General features: G+C 42.3%; 1 protein-coding gene across 2 annotated transcripts in view; it reads left to right on the forward strand.

The window, feature by feature from the left end:
- Nucleotides 1–15,147, forward strand: part of SLC67A1 (solute carrier family 67 member 1) — a 79,984-nt gene that overhangs the window by 7,445 nt on the left and 57,392 nt on the right. Inside the window, exons 1-3 of one of the 2 annotated variants that reach the window (XM_071558812.1) lie at nt 10,899–11,033; nt 11,162–11,396; nt 13,460–13,557. In XM_071558812.1, coding sequence (XP_071414913.1) covers nt 11,214–11,396; nt 13,460–13,557 — 281 coding nt within the window. In that variant the 5' untranslated portion in view covers nt 10,899–11,033; nt 11,162–11,213. Of the gene's footprint in view, nt 1–10,898; nt 11,034–11,161; nt 11,397–13,459; nt 13,558–15,147 lie in introns of those variants that run through there. The other variant, XM_071558813.1, reaches the window with a different exon arrangement.

Here is a 15,147-nt window from a genome sequence, read left to right on the forward strand (position 1 = left end):
TCATGTTGAGTTTCTCATCTATCAACTCCCCCAAGTCCTTCTCCTCAGGGCTGCTCTTAACTGCCCAGTCTGAATTTTTGTGCACTAGAGCCCACTGTCCACATTGCTGACAAAGATGTTAAACAATAATGGCCACAATGGCCTGAGGGACACCACTTATCACTGATCTCCATGTGGACAATTTTTTGAATGGAAAGATCCAACAAATTCCTTATCCACCAGGTGGTCCACCCAGTTTAGAGACAAGGATGTCATGCAGGACAGTATCAAATACTTTGCACAAGTCCAGACAGATGAGTCAGTTGCTCTTCCCTCATCCATCAACACTGTAATCCTGTTGTAGGTGGCCACCAAATTTGTCAGGCTCAGTTTTTCCTGGTTGGCTATCACTAATAATTTCCTTATTTTCCGTGTGCCTTAGTGTAGTTTCTGGGAGGATTGGCTCCATGATCTTGCTGGGCACAGAGGTGAGACTGACCAGTATGTAGTTCTATGGGGTTTCCTTTTTCTCCTGTTTAAAAGTGGTTATTTTGTTTCCCCTTTTCCAGTCATTGGGAACATCACTGGACTACCACAATTTCTCAAATATGACAGATAGTGGTTTAGCTCAATGGCAGCTCAAACCAAGAGAAGCACATGCAGTTGTAGAGGATATGGACCATGAGACACAAGTCTGGCTTCATGCCAGGGCTGGCACATCTCAGGGAACCCTAGGAGTTTGGTCTCCTTTACCTTTTTTTCTGGGGCTAGTTCCCTCCCTGTAAGCGGGTGGCAAAGTAATACAGTGCTGTGGGCTCTGGCAGTTCCTTCCTTTTCTCCCCAGGCCGGATTCCCTCTTCTTATTTGCCTCTCCCTCAGGCTTGCTCCCTGCATTCCCTTTGATGGGGTGTTGAGATATCATGCAATGACGCAGCATGATGAGATAATTTTTCCCCCCTCTCCACCCCCCAGCTTCTTGTTTGTATTCTTTAATTATTTTATCTTCTTGCCTACAGCTTTAAATTTGCATTTAGTGTAGTAACTTTCTGAAGACACAGCACTAAAATTTTATTTGCTCTTAATCTTGAAAAGTAATCACTTTATAATCTCCCTGCTAGAATTGTAGCATTAATTTTGCTGCAAGCTTTGAATGTGGACCAAACATCACCCAGTGGTGAATCTGAAAAGGGAGTGGTTCAATGATCTCTGTTGGAGGAGTTCATCACTCATTGTACAGCAGTTTAACTATAATAAGACTGCCCTGCCCACAATGTGGTATGTATTCCTATGGAGTGAGAAGTTAATTGTATCTGGATCCAGCCGCACACTGTGAATATAACGTTTATATAATGCAAATCAGTTAGTGCTGTGACTCATTGCTAGGGCTCAGCTTGTGTTATATATGGTGCAGCATTTAAGAATTTGTCTGTGCCATCCACAACAGCAGTCAGCACAAATCCCACTAGCCTTCAGCATCCCATAGATACAAAAAAAAATGAAGTGCCCTATAACCTAACAGGGCAGAGGAGGTGATTTGCATTATATCCACTGATACAACTTTTTCTTAATCAGCCAGTTCTGAAGTTTTGGGCAGAGGCTGAAAGGAGCTGTTACGCTGAGCTGTGATAAGAAATGTTGCTGAATACATGCGATTGTAACATCCTTTGGTAGATGGTGGAGATCAGGAGAAAGTGATGTTTTTCCTGTGCTATGATCAGGTTGAAAAAACATCAGATTTTTCTGTAGTCTAAAAAATTACTGTTTCCAGCTTCTCCAAAACTTCTTACAGGAGCTATGGCTAAAACAAGTTTGCAGGGCAGGGAGATCCAGGTGCCTAACCCTCAGTTTTACTTAGGATGAATTTTGGAGTGAGGACAGGAAAATCAAAGGCAAAATTCCTGGTGAATTGGGGTCAGGGTTTCAGTCTAGCCAAGTAATCTAGATCTTGCACAAGTGAAAATGAGTCAGCTGGTCATCATTGGTACTCAAAGAGAAAATATAAACCAGGTGAAATCATTTAAGCTGACAGTGGCCAAGTGGTTGTGAGTTTGCTCTGGAAGGAAAGAAATACATCTGGAAGTGCTATGTTTATGGAGATATTGCTTTGTCGATCAATTGCACTCACTTTGCAGGTGGGAGTATGGTGCTTTTTATGTTTATTTATTTGTTTGTTTATTTTTAACTACTAGGCTGCAAATTTTATCTTGAGTCTTTTCATGCACCCCAGCCATTACGCAGGATTTTCCTCTGACCTTCCCTGGTGTTCCTGATAAGGTCCTAGGCCCCGATGCAGTCCTGCAGCTTCTGAGCTCACATCCAGCGGGATTCGTGGTGGTTGTTGCTTCACCTGCGCAGAGATGGCTGAATTTGGTGAATTATTTGATTGAATGTATGTTTGTTTGTTTGTTTTTAATGCAGTGAGGAGGAAGTCCAAGTAGGGCTGCTGAGTAGATTGGTGTCAGTTTTAACAGTAGCCTCCAGGACCCAGCCAGTGTGGAAAGCTGGCGAATTTCTTCCTGACACGCTCCCTGGGGCAGTTTTACAGAGCTAATCTAAAAATGTGTAGGACTTGCTTGATTTTTGGGGTTGTGGGCCTGTGATCAACTTGGAGACAGGCTTTAAAAATTATTTTGAAATATTTTTTTAAAATAAATAGCTATTAAGGATTTTCTCTTGGGAAAATACCTGTGTGCCACTCATGTCCTTATGCCAGGACTGGATGCTCATGGTGTGGAAAGTTCGCTCTGATTCTTTAACAAGAGACCCAAATTTAATCCGTAGCTCCTGGTGTTGTTCCAAAATAATTCTGAAGAATTATTGTAAGTAATGAATTTTCAAGGGAACACTTTAGAGACACAAATGAACAGGTTTGGGGTTCTTCTGTGCGTGTCAGACATATCTGCAACATGTTAGAAATGCATCCTCATCATTTGCTCCAAAAAAAAGCCATTGCAGTAGGTGTGGAACTGGTAAGAAGAGAAGCAAATGGTATCAGGTAGGTTCTGGCCTCTTAGCAGCAAAGTCTGAGGTATATTTGAAGTGGGACTTGACTTACTTATATAACAGAGTAGATTGAAAGTAGAGATACGGCTTTTAAGTTTTTCCACTTTTATCTGTATGTCCATGCTAGAGTTGTATTCAGTGTTCAGTATAGGTTTTGCTGAATTGCCTTGAAAATTTTCCCCAAACCACTAGGAAGATTCCTCATATCCCACTCCAGTGACATTAGTGGGTCCCTACTGCAACCTCAGTGCTAAGGAGTCCAAGAGGAATTTCCACTTCCAGCAAAGGAGGTTTGATTTCTTTTTATCTCAGGTGAATTCAAGCAAAGGTTGGATGGGAAAGCCAGGAGGAAACAGTGAAGGGTCTCCAAAGCCTTCTGATGCTTTGAACAAAAAACCAGCAGCACTAAGACCGTCATTGCTCCTATATTTCTAACTAAAATCAAGACTTACAATCATCTAAAAGTAGACCTGGTTACAGCCTTTACTGCCAATGCAGGGGATGCAGGCTTACCTGTCAGAGCACATACCTACTAGGGCTAGTGTCTTCTAGATCTTTAAAAACTTTGTTTTTCCTGTGTGACTTGGATGACAGGCAGGAGTGCATGCTCTGCTCCAACTTGCAATAGTGTGAATTCCAGGCTTTGCTCTGACTTTGCCAGGCCCATTCAAGCCTTCATCTGAAATGAGGTGTTTGCTTAGAAGGAGAAAAGTAATGGCCTTGTATGAGGGTTTGTAAGGTATTTAGAGCCCACATAGATCAAGGGTTATTCTAGCCATATTTGCACATTCCATGAATTTTGAGCTGCTGATAAATCCAGCCTTGCATGACTCTGGATACCATTGTCCCACCTCTTCCACCCATAGGCAGCAAATACTTGCAACATAGGCTTGTCCCCCACCTCTAGAGTGGATGGAGCCTGCTGGGCATGGGGGCAGCTGTCCCCTGCCCTCCACATGCCATGTTCGTTCCATGCAGGTCCCAAGTCTGTGTGGTGAAACCAGCCAGCCGAACGAATCAAGCCTGAGAGGGCTGAGCTGGTAAGGATTTGTCTGAGCATGTAGCACAGACCTTCCTCTGTGAGGGGAAGCTGTATCCAGGATGTGCAAGGTTTCACAGACACATGCTTAGCCTTTTTCTAATTGCTCTATACAGAAACATACATTAGCAGAAACACTGGATACACATCCGTGTTTTGTTTGTGCTGTGTATAGCTTTGTTGTAAGGCTGAATGACAGAGAGGTTCTTGTTACATTGTGTTGCTGGTGGTCTCCTGAATGCTTGAGATTTATAAATCAGGCAATTGTTTGAATCTGACACAGGAAAATGTTTTGGTAAAGGCAGAAGGCTTGAGACTAGTTGAAAATGTCTGGAACTCCCATTGTGTGCAGAATGTAATGTGTGCAGAGGAAATCTGCAGCATTCCTACAGCAAACCACAACAAGAAGTTCCATACAGCTCCAATCAGTTGCAATTCTCACATAAATTGTAATGGCCTAAATGTTATTTAAACGATAAACAGCTTTTGCATTCCAGACATTGCTGCAATTCCAGAAGGTGGCTGTATAATACCAGCTGAATGAAATATTGCATACTGCAGGCTAAGCATGAGGCTCTATTTTTGTGTATATCCAGATTTGTCACTTCTAGCATATTCTTTGTCTATAAACCCTGAATTTCTAATGCACAGTGTATATCTTGGAGACCAGGACTTCATCCATTATCCAGAAGTGAGTTGTCTGAAGGTTGGTCATGCCAACATACCAGGAAACTGAAGACACAACCACAGAGGCAGCAGAAATATCCATTGCTTCTGGGCTGTCACTGTCACTTATTAGTGTGTGGAGTTTTGCCTGGACCCTGCTCAGCAGCTGATGGTATAAACAGTTTTTTAATCACAGAGATCCTTTTCCTACAGAGATGGATGGGTAATGCTTGCTTAAAACAAGGGTGGCTTGAGCACTAAGAAGAAGAGTGTCAAATCTGGGGGAGATCATCCCTTGCCCAGGAGAGAGGTCACACAGCAGACCTGGGTTTTCACTAAGAGAAGCGTAATTTTTTGCTTGTTGATTCTTCAATGTTGTAGCAGAGCAGACTAGAGACTGGTGGTGTTTGCTGTCTTTTGATGTCTTCCCTTGAAGGAGGTCAGTGACTCCCCTCTGGGCAGCCCAGCAGCCCTTCTCCACTGCATGGCAGCAGCTCACTGAAACTTGAGGGGTTTCTGTTTGCTCAGGAGAGATTCTGGACAGAGGTGGGCCACAGCCATGGCAGCATGTGGGAGATGAGTGAGTCCTCTGGCTGGGCTAAGATCATCCTAAGCAAGGTGCCACTCGGTGTGAGCAGCCATGTGAGTCTCCTGCCCTGATGAGGTCCTGCTGGAGCCAATAAGACTGGATGGGTACAAAGAAATGAGCTTTTTCTTCCTATTTGGTCACGTTAGTGTAACTCTCCTGAATTCAAACCATGGGATTTTTCCAAAACTCTTTTACAATTGACACAGTCTGCCCCATCTGCATGTTTTGTTGTCACATTCCAGCATTCAGAAATGTTCTCTTTTATTTTATTTTTTCCAGAATATTAGAGGGAAGAAACTGTCCTGTGGTTAAAAACCAGAACTGGCATTCAAAGGATGATTGAATGTGACTCCAGCCTTTTCCACAGACTTCCCCTGTGTTTTCAGGGAAGCCATTAAACCACTCTGTCTGTTAGGGTTCCATCAGCAAGATGAGGAGGATTTAATTCTTTTCCCTCATCTGAGTCTCAACTTCTATTTGTGTTTACAGGACACCAAATGGGGCCTTGATATTAGTTGGAGCTTTGGGGTTTTACCAGTAAAAAGTTAATAATAACCAGCCATATTTCATAGAATCATAGAGTGGTTTGGGTTGGAAGGGACCTTTCAGATAAAATGTGATTTGTAGTTTAATATGCTAAGTAACAAAGACTTTACCAAGAGAATGAACAATAGTCTTTTCCATTTCAGAAAATAATTTGCCAAGCAGCATAAGCGCACCAGCATTTTTATAAAAACAAATTATAAATAATTGCTTTTTGCAATTTAATACACACATAGAAAAAGCCAAAAGAGTTTAGCAGCCATCAGGAATATGGTTTCATTGTCAATTTGGACTCTCTGCAGTTTTTATGAAAATCCCTGAAGACTGTGCTATTCTGTAAACTAAACATGGCGCCTTTTTCTTTTTTTTTTTTTGCTGGCCATGTGGAGTCTTTTTCCATTCATTAGTGAGCTGCTTTTTTCATGAATACAATTAGACAAAAGAATAAATCAGTCAACAAACATGGAATATAACTTTGGCAATACCAGGTCATTTATGCTCTTATTTACTTAACTGTATAAATCTTTCACCAGAACACAAATGAGGTCTGTTCCCTTAGTCTTAGGGTTGGGGAAAAAGAGGGATCGGGCCAGATCCTGCAGTTTGATGGCTTCCACTGACCATAGCTGGTGTTGAGCAGTTTACCTCATTACAGCAATTCAGCATTCCCACTACTGAGGAATCACTTCGAGATATTTCTTCCATTTCCTGTCTCATATTACAGAGTTTAAGAAACATCTCTAGGACAATAGCTCCCTGAGGACTGTGTCTCCATAAAGGGTTTTTATGTCCCTCCTTGTCTGAACATCTGCATGCCTTGCTGTTTTTCATGTAGGGGCCTCATGATGCACTTTCAAAGAGAGGAAGGGTTATCTTTGCTGCTTCTTGGGCAGGGAGAAGAAGTATGCTCATAATTATTCATCTCACACCTCATGTCTGTCTTGGCATCCCCAGCACACAGCCCATAGAAATGCAGTTTTTCTTTGCAAGGAGAAATGAAAGTTTTGCTGAATGCAAGAGGCAGCAATTCCTTCCCTGGCATTCCCAGCCAGCTCTCACACTTGCTGTGGGTATGGATGAATAGCCACAAGGGCAAGGATTTGTGACTGGTCTGTGCTGGAGCAAGATTTTGGTCATGACACTGATTTTTAGCTTAGCTGAGGAGACCTATTAGCTCGTATTCATAGAGGGTTTGAGGCCTGAGAGGTGGCCTTCATTGCTGGGCAGCACATCTGCACTTTCATCCCTCTTCAAGGCTCTTTTGAGGCTGTAAAGCTTGTTTTGACCCTCTGCAGACAGCAGAATCTCACCCAGGGTACCTCATGTTCCTCCAGATCATACCAAACTTCCTCTTTGAAAAAATACAAGTTCAGAGAAGGATTTGAGATTCATTTCCCCACAGTTTATTCTTTTTTAACCAAAATGTACAACTTCTCATGTTGATGTGGGTGGATTTCCCCCTTCCCATGCATGTGCTGGCTTTGCTTCCCATTTCCAGTAATTTAAGAAAAGATTTCTGCCCAAGTGACATAAACAGTAAACCTTTATGAATTTTTTTAAAGATGTTCTCAGGTTTCCCACAATGTTTGTTTGGGTTTTTTCCAGAGATCAAGAGATAAATAGGCCTCAGAAAAGATATACTAGGGAAGGCAACTATAAATGCTCCAAAAATGTTGAGAATATGTGTCAAGGCTTAATGCATAGCTAAGGGACTAATCTGCTGTTTTATCAGAAGACATTTATATCCTCACTTGCTTTCACCATAGTCCCCCTGAAATATCTGTCCCTTTAAAGTTTATTTATCCTACCCAAGTAAATTCATTTCCTCTTCTCAACTTGTTCCTCCCCAGTTTTAAGATTAATTTTATTTTTCAAAGATGGCTCATCAGTGACCAAGTGCTACCCATGGTGTAGTCTATAACTGAGCCAGAAGGAGCCTTTAGACAAAAATGCAGTGCCAGCTTATGCCATATCTTATGCCTTATCTGTCATTAAAGGTGCATTATCACGACAGGTATAAATTAAGTGGCCCTGAGCTGGATGGTTGCAAGCATGATGTTCAGTGGAGTGCAGCTGGGAACAGAGCTAATGTTCATCATACTTAGGCTCCTGCAGACATTTTCAATGAGACTTCTCACTCAGGAGAGGAGGAGGATTTGCCTTATGTCAGTCACACTGGCTGTATTTCCATCAGTGGTCCTGCTGCCAAATTTAGCCCTTAGACTGACTGATTCACGGGGCAAGATTTTAAAAATCAGGTGCTGAAAGTCAGGAAAGTCCAAGTTCCTGTGCAGAAGACCTTGTGAGATGATACTGAGATGATCTGAAGCTGCCAGCATCTTGGCCAAGTTTGGAAAATACAGCTCATCTCTGCATCCTTGGGCCCAGGGCAGCATGGGCATGACTTGGATCATGGCTTGTAAAGATGGCTTAAGACTTCTGCTGTCTTGCCTTTGTCCTCTCTGTGCTAAAGTGCAGGGATGGGGAGATAAATGATCCTGCTCAGAGAGACTATTGCAAGAAGAGGATCACTGAGTTTGACCCCAGGGTACTTTCTTACTTGCAGCCTGACCTGGGATGCTAAGGAACAGGCTTGGGTACTGAGCCATCAAGAGGCATCCAGGGATATACAGGAAGCAAGCCTGATGATCATAGCTTTTTCTCCATGGACACCTCCACAGAAGGCACTTAATTGTTTCCTACTTTTTAGAACTAGTCTTTTGCCTCAGAGACTGGAAATGAAACTCTGGATTATTTTTATTCTACTTCCCTTGAAGAAGCTAAATCCGAGTAAGAGCATGTGGCTGGTTAACTGTCTGTGCTGCATGCCTTGGCAGGATGAAGCTCATATCTGGTGCAGAATGGCTGCATCTGCAAGTCATTGCTCCCCTCAGTTGCCTTGCTGGGATCTGTTTTCACTTGCTGCTGAGAGAGATTCACCAGTCAAAATACTGAGACTTTTAAAGTCCAAGTCAGCAAGGTTTCCTGTAAGCGAAGTTTTACATTGCATTTGCATGAGTTTCCTTTTCAGTTGTCCCAAAACCTCCATAAACAGAGTTCTGTCATTAATTTTACTCTTCTATTCAATGTTGGTAATTTGTACATTGTGCCTATCCAGTGCAAACCAGGGAGCGATGATGTTGGTACTGTGCTGAAGAACATTCAAAGTGCAGGCAAACTCATTGTTTCACTCTGAGATGAACCAAATGTTGAGCACTGATGCTTTGCTAAACTGGAATACATGCTGGGTAATCATCCTTCTTCAGTAACAGCTACACATTCTGGGGTCTCGTGAGTTGGATCTGTTTGAGTGCTGGTATTGCTGTAGGAAAGTAATTCTTTAAAGGTGCTTTTTCACTCATACTCTGAGTTTGTAAGAGGTTGTTTCTGTGCAGTACCCACACCTGGCGAAAGATTTAACCTTTGGTCTTCCTCTTTCTTTACCAGGAAGTAGATCCTGGCAGCCCTCAGCAAATCCCAGATCTCAGTGTTGAATAAAAAGGTGTGACCAAAGATCTTACAGTTCATTCTTCCTAGACATGGTTGGAAACCTACAGCCCTGTCAACAATTCCAGATCTGAGCCAGCAAACACCTGTACATGTCTTTGTGTTAATGTGTCTGTGTCAGCCTTCATGGTGAGTCAAGCTTCTGCTTCTCAACAGAGGTGTTACTATGTTAGAGGGACTAACTGACATGGTCAGTGATGGAGACTCAGGCTGCAAGGTCTTCATGAAACATGAGAGCTGGATCAACCAAAACCTCAAGGTTTTCAACAGGATGAATGTGGTGACAGTTTGCCCCAAGCCAGGGGCAGAATATCCACCTGCACCAATGCTGGGGCCCAACTGGAGGTGTAGCACCCATAGTATGAGGACCATGGGTGACAGTGATGCTGTGTGAGCCAAGGGTGCAGTATCATTAGGAATAAGGCAAATCATGTAATGGGACATTTCAGGAGGAGCATAACCAGGACATTCATGGAAGATGTCATACCCCTTTGCTCAGTGCTGCTGAGGCTGACCCAGTGTTGAGCCTCCCAGTTCAAGAAATGTGTAGACAAACAGGATTGGGCCCATGGCAGAGCTACCAAGAAGTTCAGGTGTCTAGAGTACCTAATATTGAAAGAGGGGGATGAAGTTTGGCTTGTTCAGTCTGGCAAAGAGGAGGCTGGGGTAATCTAACAGTCTCCTGCTACTAGTTGAAGGACAGTTCCAGAGATGATGCATCCAGACTTCTCCTGGTAGTGGCAGCAGATACCAGGAAGAACAACAGGTGCAAGCCACAGCTCAAGAAATCCAGATTGGACATTAGGAGGGAGCAAATCTCTTTTCTTTGAGGTTTTCAAGGCTTGCCTAGAAAAACCACAGTTGAACTGATGTGTTCAAACAGCAGAGTGGATGACATCTCCAGTTCCCTTCCTTCCAAAAGTCCTGTAATTCTACAAAGTGAGAGCATTGGTATCCCTACTTTCTTTTTATCTTTAAAATAAAGATAATTCACAACCAGACTTCCAGGCTTCAACAAATAAGAAAACAGACAAATAAATCCCCAAGGAAACAAACAAGCAGACAAACAAATAAAACCCCAAGTAAACAAGCAAGCAAACAACAAAACCTTCAAAGGACAAAGGAGTCTTATTTATTTAATTTGCCAGTTTGCAGTCAACCTCATAATTTCTGTGGATTTAATACTTTATTTTTTTATGTTTTTGACCGTGGCTGGTAATCTGTTGTCTGAGTGAAGGCACATTTGCTAGCTCAGATTTTTTGTAAATTTGCAGCACCTGATAAAGGAGGGGAAATGGCTCAGCTAGAGGCGTTGAAGAGAGTGGCTCTAACTACATGCATGACCTGTCTGTGTTCCAGGGTCTGTATAAATCTACTGCAAGAAACATGAGGACTTGGAAATAGCTGTTCTGCTGTAAGCTTCACTTGCAACCTCCAAAATTAATATCAAGATGCCTTTCATGAAGAACTAAAACAGTTATTTCTTCCAAGCCACCAGAGGGAATAGAAGTGAAGCAGTGAAACAGTTAAAAGAGTTGAAGAGTTTGTCATGTGGTCTTGTTTGGGGCAATGTTCACTTTCACTTTGCTGGGGCACACAAGCTCATCTTCATTGTGATGGCACTTGAAGCAATGAGCCCACCAGGGGCAAGGCTAAAGAACAAAATTTTTGGTTTGGTGCATGGTTACCTTTGATTCTGCCTGACCAGTAAGCAAAAGGAAGAGAAACAAAAAAAGGAAACGATAAATCTTTGGCGTGCTGACTCAGCACATTTCACACTAAGCTTTGAACCGTACACACAGCTTCTGCACCTTATCTGTGTTTCATGTTCTCAGGTAGAAAGTGCCTTCGTGTCATTTTTCAGCCTGTCCTGCAACAAGTCATTCTATGTGCACTATGAATGCAAAAGCCATCTCTGAAGGTGAGGAAGAATCCCCAGGAATGAGGAACGAGATCCTGGGGGAGAGTGGCCACTCGGGAGAGCTTAAAAGGGGGCAAGTGATCCTTGTTGCCTACCTGATTGCAGCCCTAGACCTGACCTTTCTCTTCATGCAGATTGGAATCATGCCTGTAAGTATGGGTTCTTTTGATTCACAGCACATGTTTCCTTCAATACCAGGCTATGTAGTTTTCCAGTAAAATCAGAATAGACTTTCTAGCAGAAAAGGGGAAAGGTATTCTTGATATTGAAAGGAATACTTGGTATTCTTACCTAGCAAGCAAGCTATAATTGTGTTCAGGTTACACCCAGGCAATAAAAGCTGATTTATTACTTGTACTGCAGTAGGACGTAGAGCCCTTTCCTGGCCTGATGGCTCTGGGTAAAGCTGATGTAACTTGTGTCTGCTTGCTTGCAGTGTGAGAGTGACCCAACCAGCAGCTAGCAGAAATTAGGTTTCTGATCAGAGGTGGGTTTTTCTCTCCGAGTAGGATTCATTGCTTCTCACTTGGTACACTCTTCTGTCTGGTTTTATAGAATAAGAGAGTACTTTCGGTTGAAAAAGACTCCTAAAATTGTTGAGTCCGATCATAAACTTAACACTGCCAAGTCCACCACCAAACCATGTCCCTAAATGCCACATCTACATATCTTCTAGATACCCTAATGGATGGTAGTTCCACCAGTTCCCTGGGCAGTCTGTTTCAGTGCTTCACAACTCTTTCAGTACAGAAACTTTTCCCAGTATCCTATCTAAACCTTCCCTGGCACAACTTGAGGTTTGGTTTTTGTCCTATTGCTTGTTATTTGTGAGAAGAGACTGACTTCAGTTGGCTACAGCCTTCTTTCGGGTAGCTGTAGATAGTGATAAGGTCTCCTCCGAGCCTCCTTTTCTCCAGGCTAAACAATGCCAGCTCCCTCAGCTGCTCCTTGTAAGGCTTGTGCTCCATATCCTTCACCAGCTTTGTTGCCCTTCTCTGGACCCATTCCAGCACCTCAATGTCTTTCTCATCATGACAGGCCCAAAACTGAACACAGGATTTAATGTGTGGCCTCACCAGTGTTGAGTACAGTGGGATGATCACTGCCATGGTCCTGCAGGCCACACTATTCCTGAGACAGGCCAGGATGCCCCTGGTCTTCTTGCCCACCTGAGAACACTGCTGGCTCATGTCCAGCCAGCTGTCAACCAGCACCCCCAGTTATGTTTCCGCTGGCCAACTTTCCTGCTCTTGTGAGCTCCGGGATCTATGATATGCCTGTCCACACCTGTCTCTGGAGAGCCCATGCCTTCTGGGAGATCTCTCTGATAGTTCTGTGCCTCCAGAGTTAAACTGCACCCTTCTTCTGGAACTAAACCAGTCTATGGTGCTCTGAGTCAGTAGACCTGAGAGGCAGTTTATGTATGGGAGATTGGTGTAGTCAATCATTGATCAGTTATAGGGGATGTGGGGACCTGGGTGCAGACCATGTATTGTGAATATGGGCAGGACTGGGGTACCTCCACACCTTCTGAGAGCTGAACTTGGCTTAGAGTTTTAAACAAATCTTAGCAGATGGCACTAACAAAAACCATGATCAGAAATAGCTGTCCCTTGAATATACAGTATTTGAATAAAAAAATCCAAAACAAATCCAAACCTGAAGTATTGTGGCTCTTCAAGGTATGCATCTGTGGTTTTTTGCAAGTTTGGGTTGTGGGTGCATCATCCAGATTTTAAGTAAAGGCAGTATTTTGCCCATGTTGTACTTCCATTGATTCCATCTTGCTTGATTAAACAACAGCTCCAAGGGCTTACTGTAGTCATCTCCTTGAGGGTGCTTGGGCTGCCTCAGGTGCAGGGTCTGGAGGCAGGAAGGCACTTAAAATTTCCCTAATCCTCCTTAGCGGTTGCTGAATATGTTCCATTGTGTTGGACTGAAAAGGTAAATGGTGATACACATTTGTCACCTGGTGCAGGATCGATGGTTTTGATCACATCCCCCTGATCTTAAGGATGTGGGACAGAGACTTTTGATCTTTATTAAGCAGCCTGTGTCTGTCCCAGTGAAGATTTCATCTGTAGGTAGGTATGGGGAACTAAAGGAAGTGCTTTTTTGAAGTTATGGTCCTCTCCACACACATTAAGCTCTTTATTCATAAACGTAGCATACTTCTTTTCCCCTGACCTGTTTGTTATTTTTTCTTTTTTAGTACTTGGCAAAGAGTCTAGGTTTGGATTCCGTGGGATTTGGCTACCTCCAGACAACCTTTGGTGTCCTCCAGCTCGTAGGAGGTTACATTTTCGGAAGGTAAGAATGATTCTCGTGGTCCTTTGCATAGCTGAAAAAGGCCAGACATTTTTATAATTTCATAAAAATAATTTAGTTCTGGTTTGTGGTCCTATTGAAATATTTGAAGATTTTATAACTAGCAAGGGGAAAAAAGTACTATAATTAGAAAATGCAATAAAGAAGCAGTTACATTTTAATGACAGACATTTAAATGTAACAATATACTGGGAACAGTTTAAACCATCAGAGTCCTCAAAGTCCAGGTCCTAACAGCTTAATCCTGCAAATATAGCCATGTGTAACCTCAGAAATGTCTTGTGACTGGGAAACAAACAAAAAAAAGAGGTTATTGATGTTAAATAGAGCTGTCAGTGAAAATAATTAAGGGTTGTGTAATTTCTACAGCTGAATTTCACTGTATCTGCATCCATGTTGAATACAAAGCTAGACTTGCATGGATCTTTTAAGAGCATCTATAAACTCATCTATCAAAATAATAGTGGAAAAGACTCAGGTTTTCTGCCTCTTCACCTCGCAGGATATACTTTCCTATTCCTCATGAAATGCATATAGCCCCCAAAAAGTTAAGTGGTGGGAGAGCACATTCCCAAAGAGCAGAAAAAATTTGAAAGAGATGTGTAATCCGGCACAAAAGCTAAAATGAGGCTGAGAAAATATGACTTTTCTTCTTGGTCCTGTTATTGATCAACAAAGTAATAAACACATAGGGAGCTGGTACGTGCCTCAGTTTTCCTGCATGGGATTTACTTTTCTGGTTGATATAGTTGTGAGTGCTACGTGGTGTGTGGCACTTTGAGGATCTGATCTCTAAAAGCCCTTGGACATATTTTAAAACAAATAACAATAACATTTGATCCTACAGTACTGCTTGGAAGAAAATGTGTTTCTGAGAATAGAGATGGTGCCAAGGGCCCATTTTAAATGCTTTTTCTATTAATATACATACCTAGAGTAATATTTCTTGCTCAATCTGGTGCAATATGAAATCTGGTTTTCCTCTATGTGTGTTATTCGCTAATATCCAGAAGAGCTGTTGAAGGGAAAGAAAATGACAAATCAGAATCTGTCTTGAACTGAGAGTGTCTATTGCCAGACTGAGGCCAAAATCTGCAATGTAGGTTGGAGATAGAATGGATTTTCCTAGATGTGAGGCTGCCTTGACCTCAGTGTAAAGGTAGATAAATAGAAAATAGGAAAAAGGGAGATAAAAATAGAGAAAAATGTTGCTTAGGTCAGTTTTCTGTGTTCTTATTTGGTGGTCCTAAACAGCCATGAGAATATAAAGCATTGAATTTATTCTTAAGTAATAAAGCAACAAAACCCGCACGAACTCTGCACTAAATAGCAACTTGTGATCTTTAGGTTGCAAACAGTAAATATAAACTTCCCTGCCTTTCATGGAAACAATGAAGTTTTGACCTGCACCTCTTCCTCAAAATAAAGTCTCTTAATTACCTGTGCTTAGAATTGTTTGTAGACCAGTCTTGGTGTTTTCTGGGAGGTTTTTCTTTTCAGTGTAAGCACAACTAATTGCTATGCAAAGTAACGTTCCTTTGAAAACTGTAATATGCAACTTCAATAAAATGC

This window comes from Pithys albifrons, chromosome 6 (genome assembly GCF_047495875.1).
Source record: "Pithys albifrons albifrons isolate INPA30051 chromosome 6, PitAlb_v1, whole genome shotgun sequence".
Lineage (NCBI taxonomy): Eukaryota > Metazoa > Chordata > Aves > Passeriformes > Thamnophilidae > Pithys > Pithys albifrons.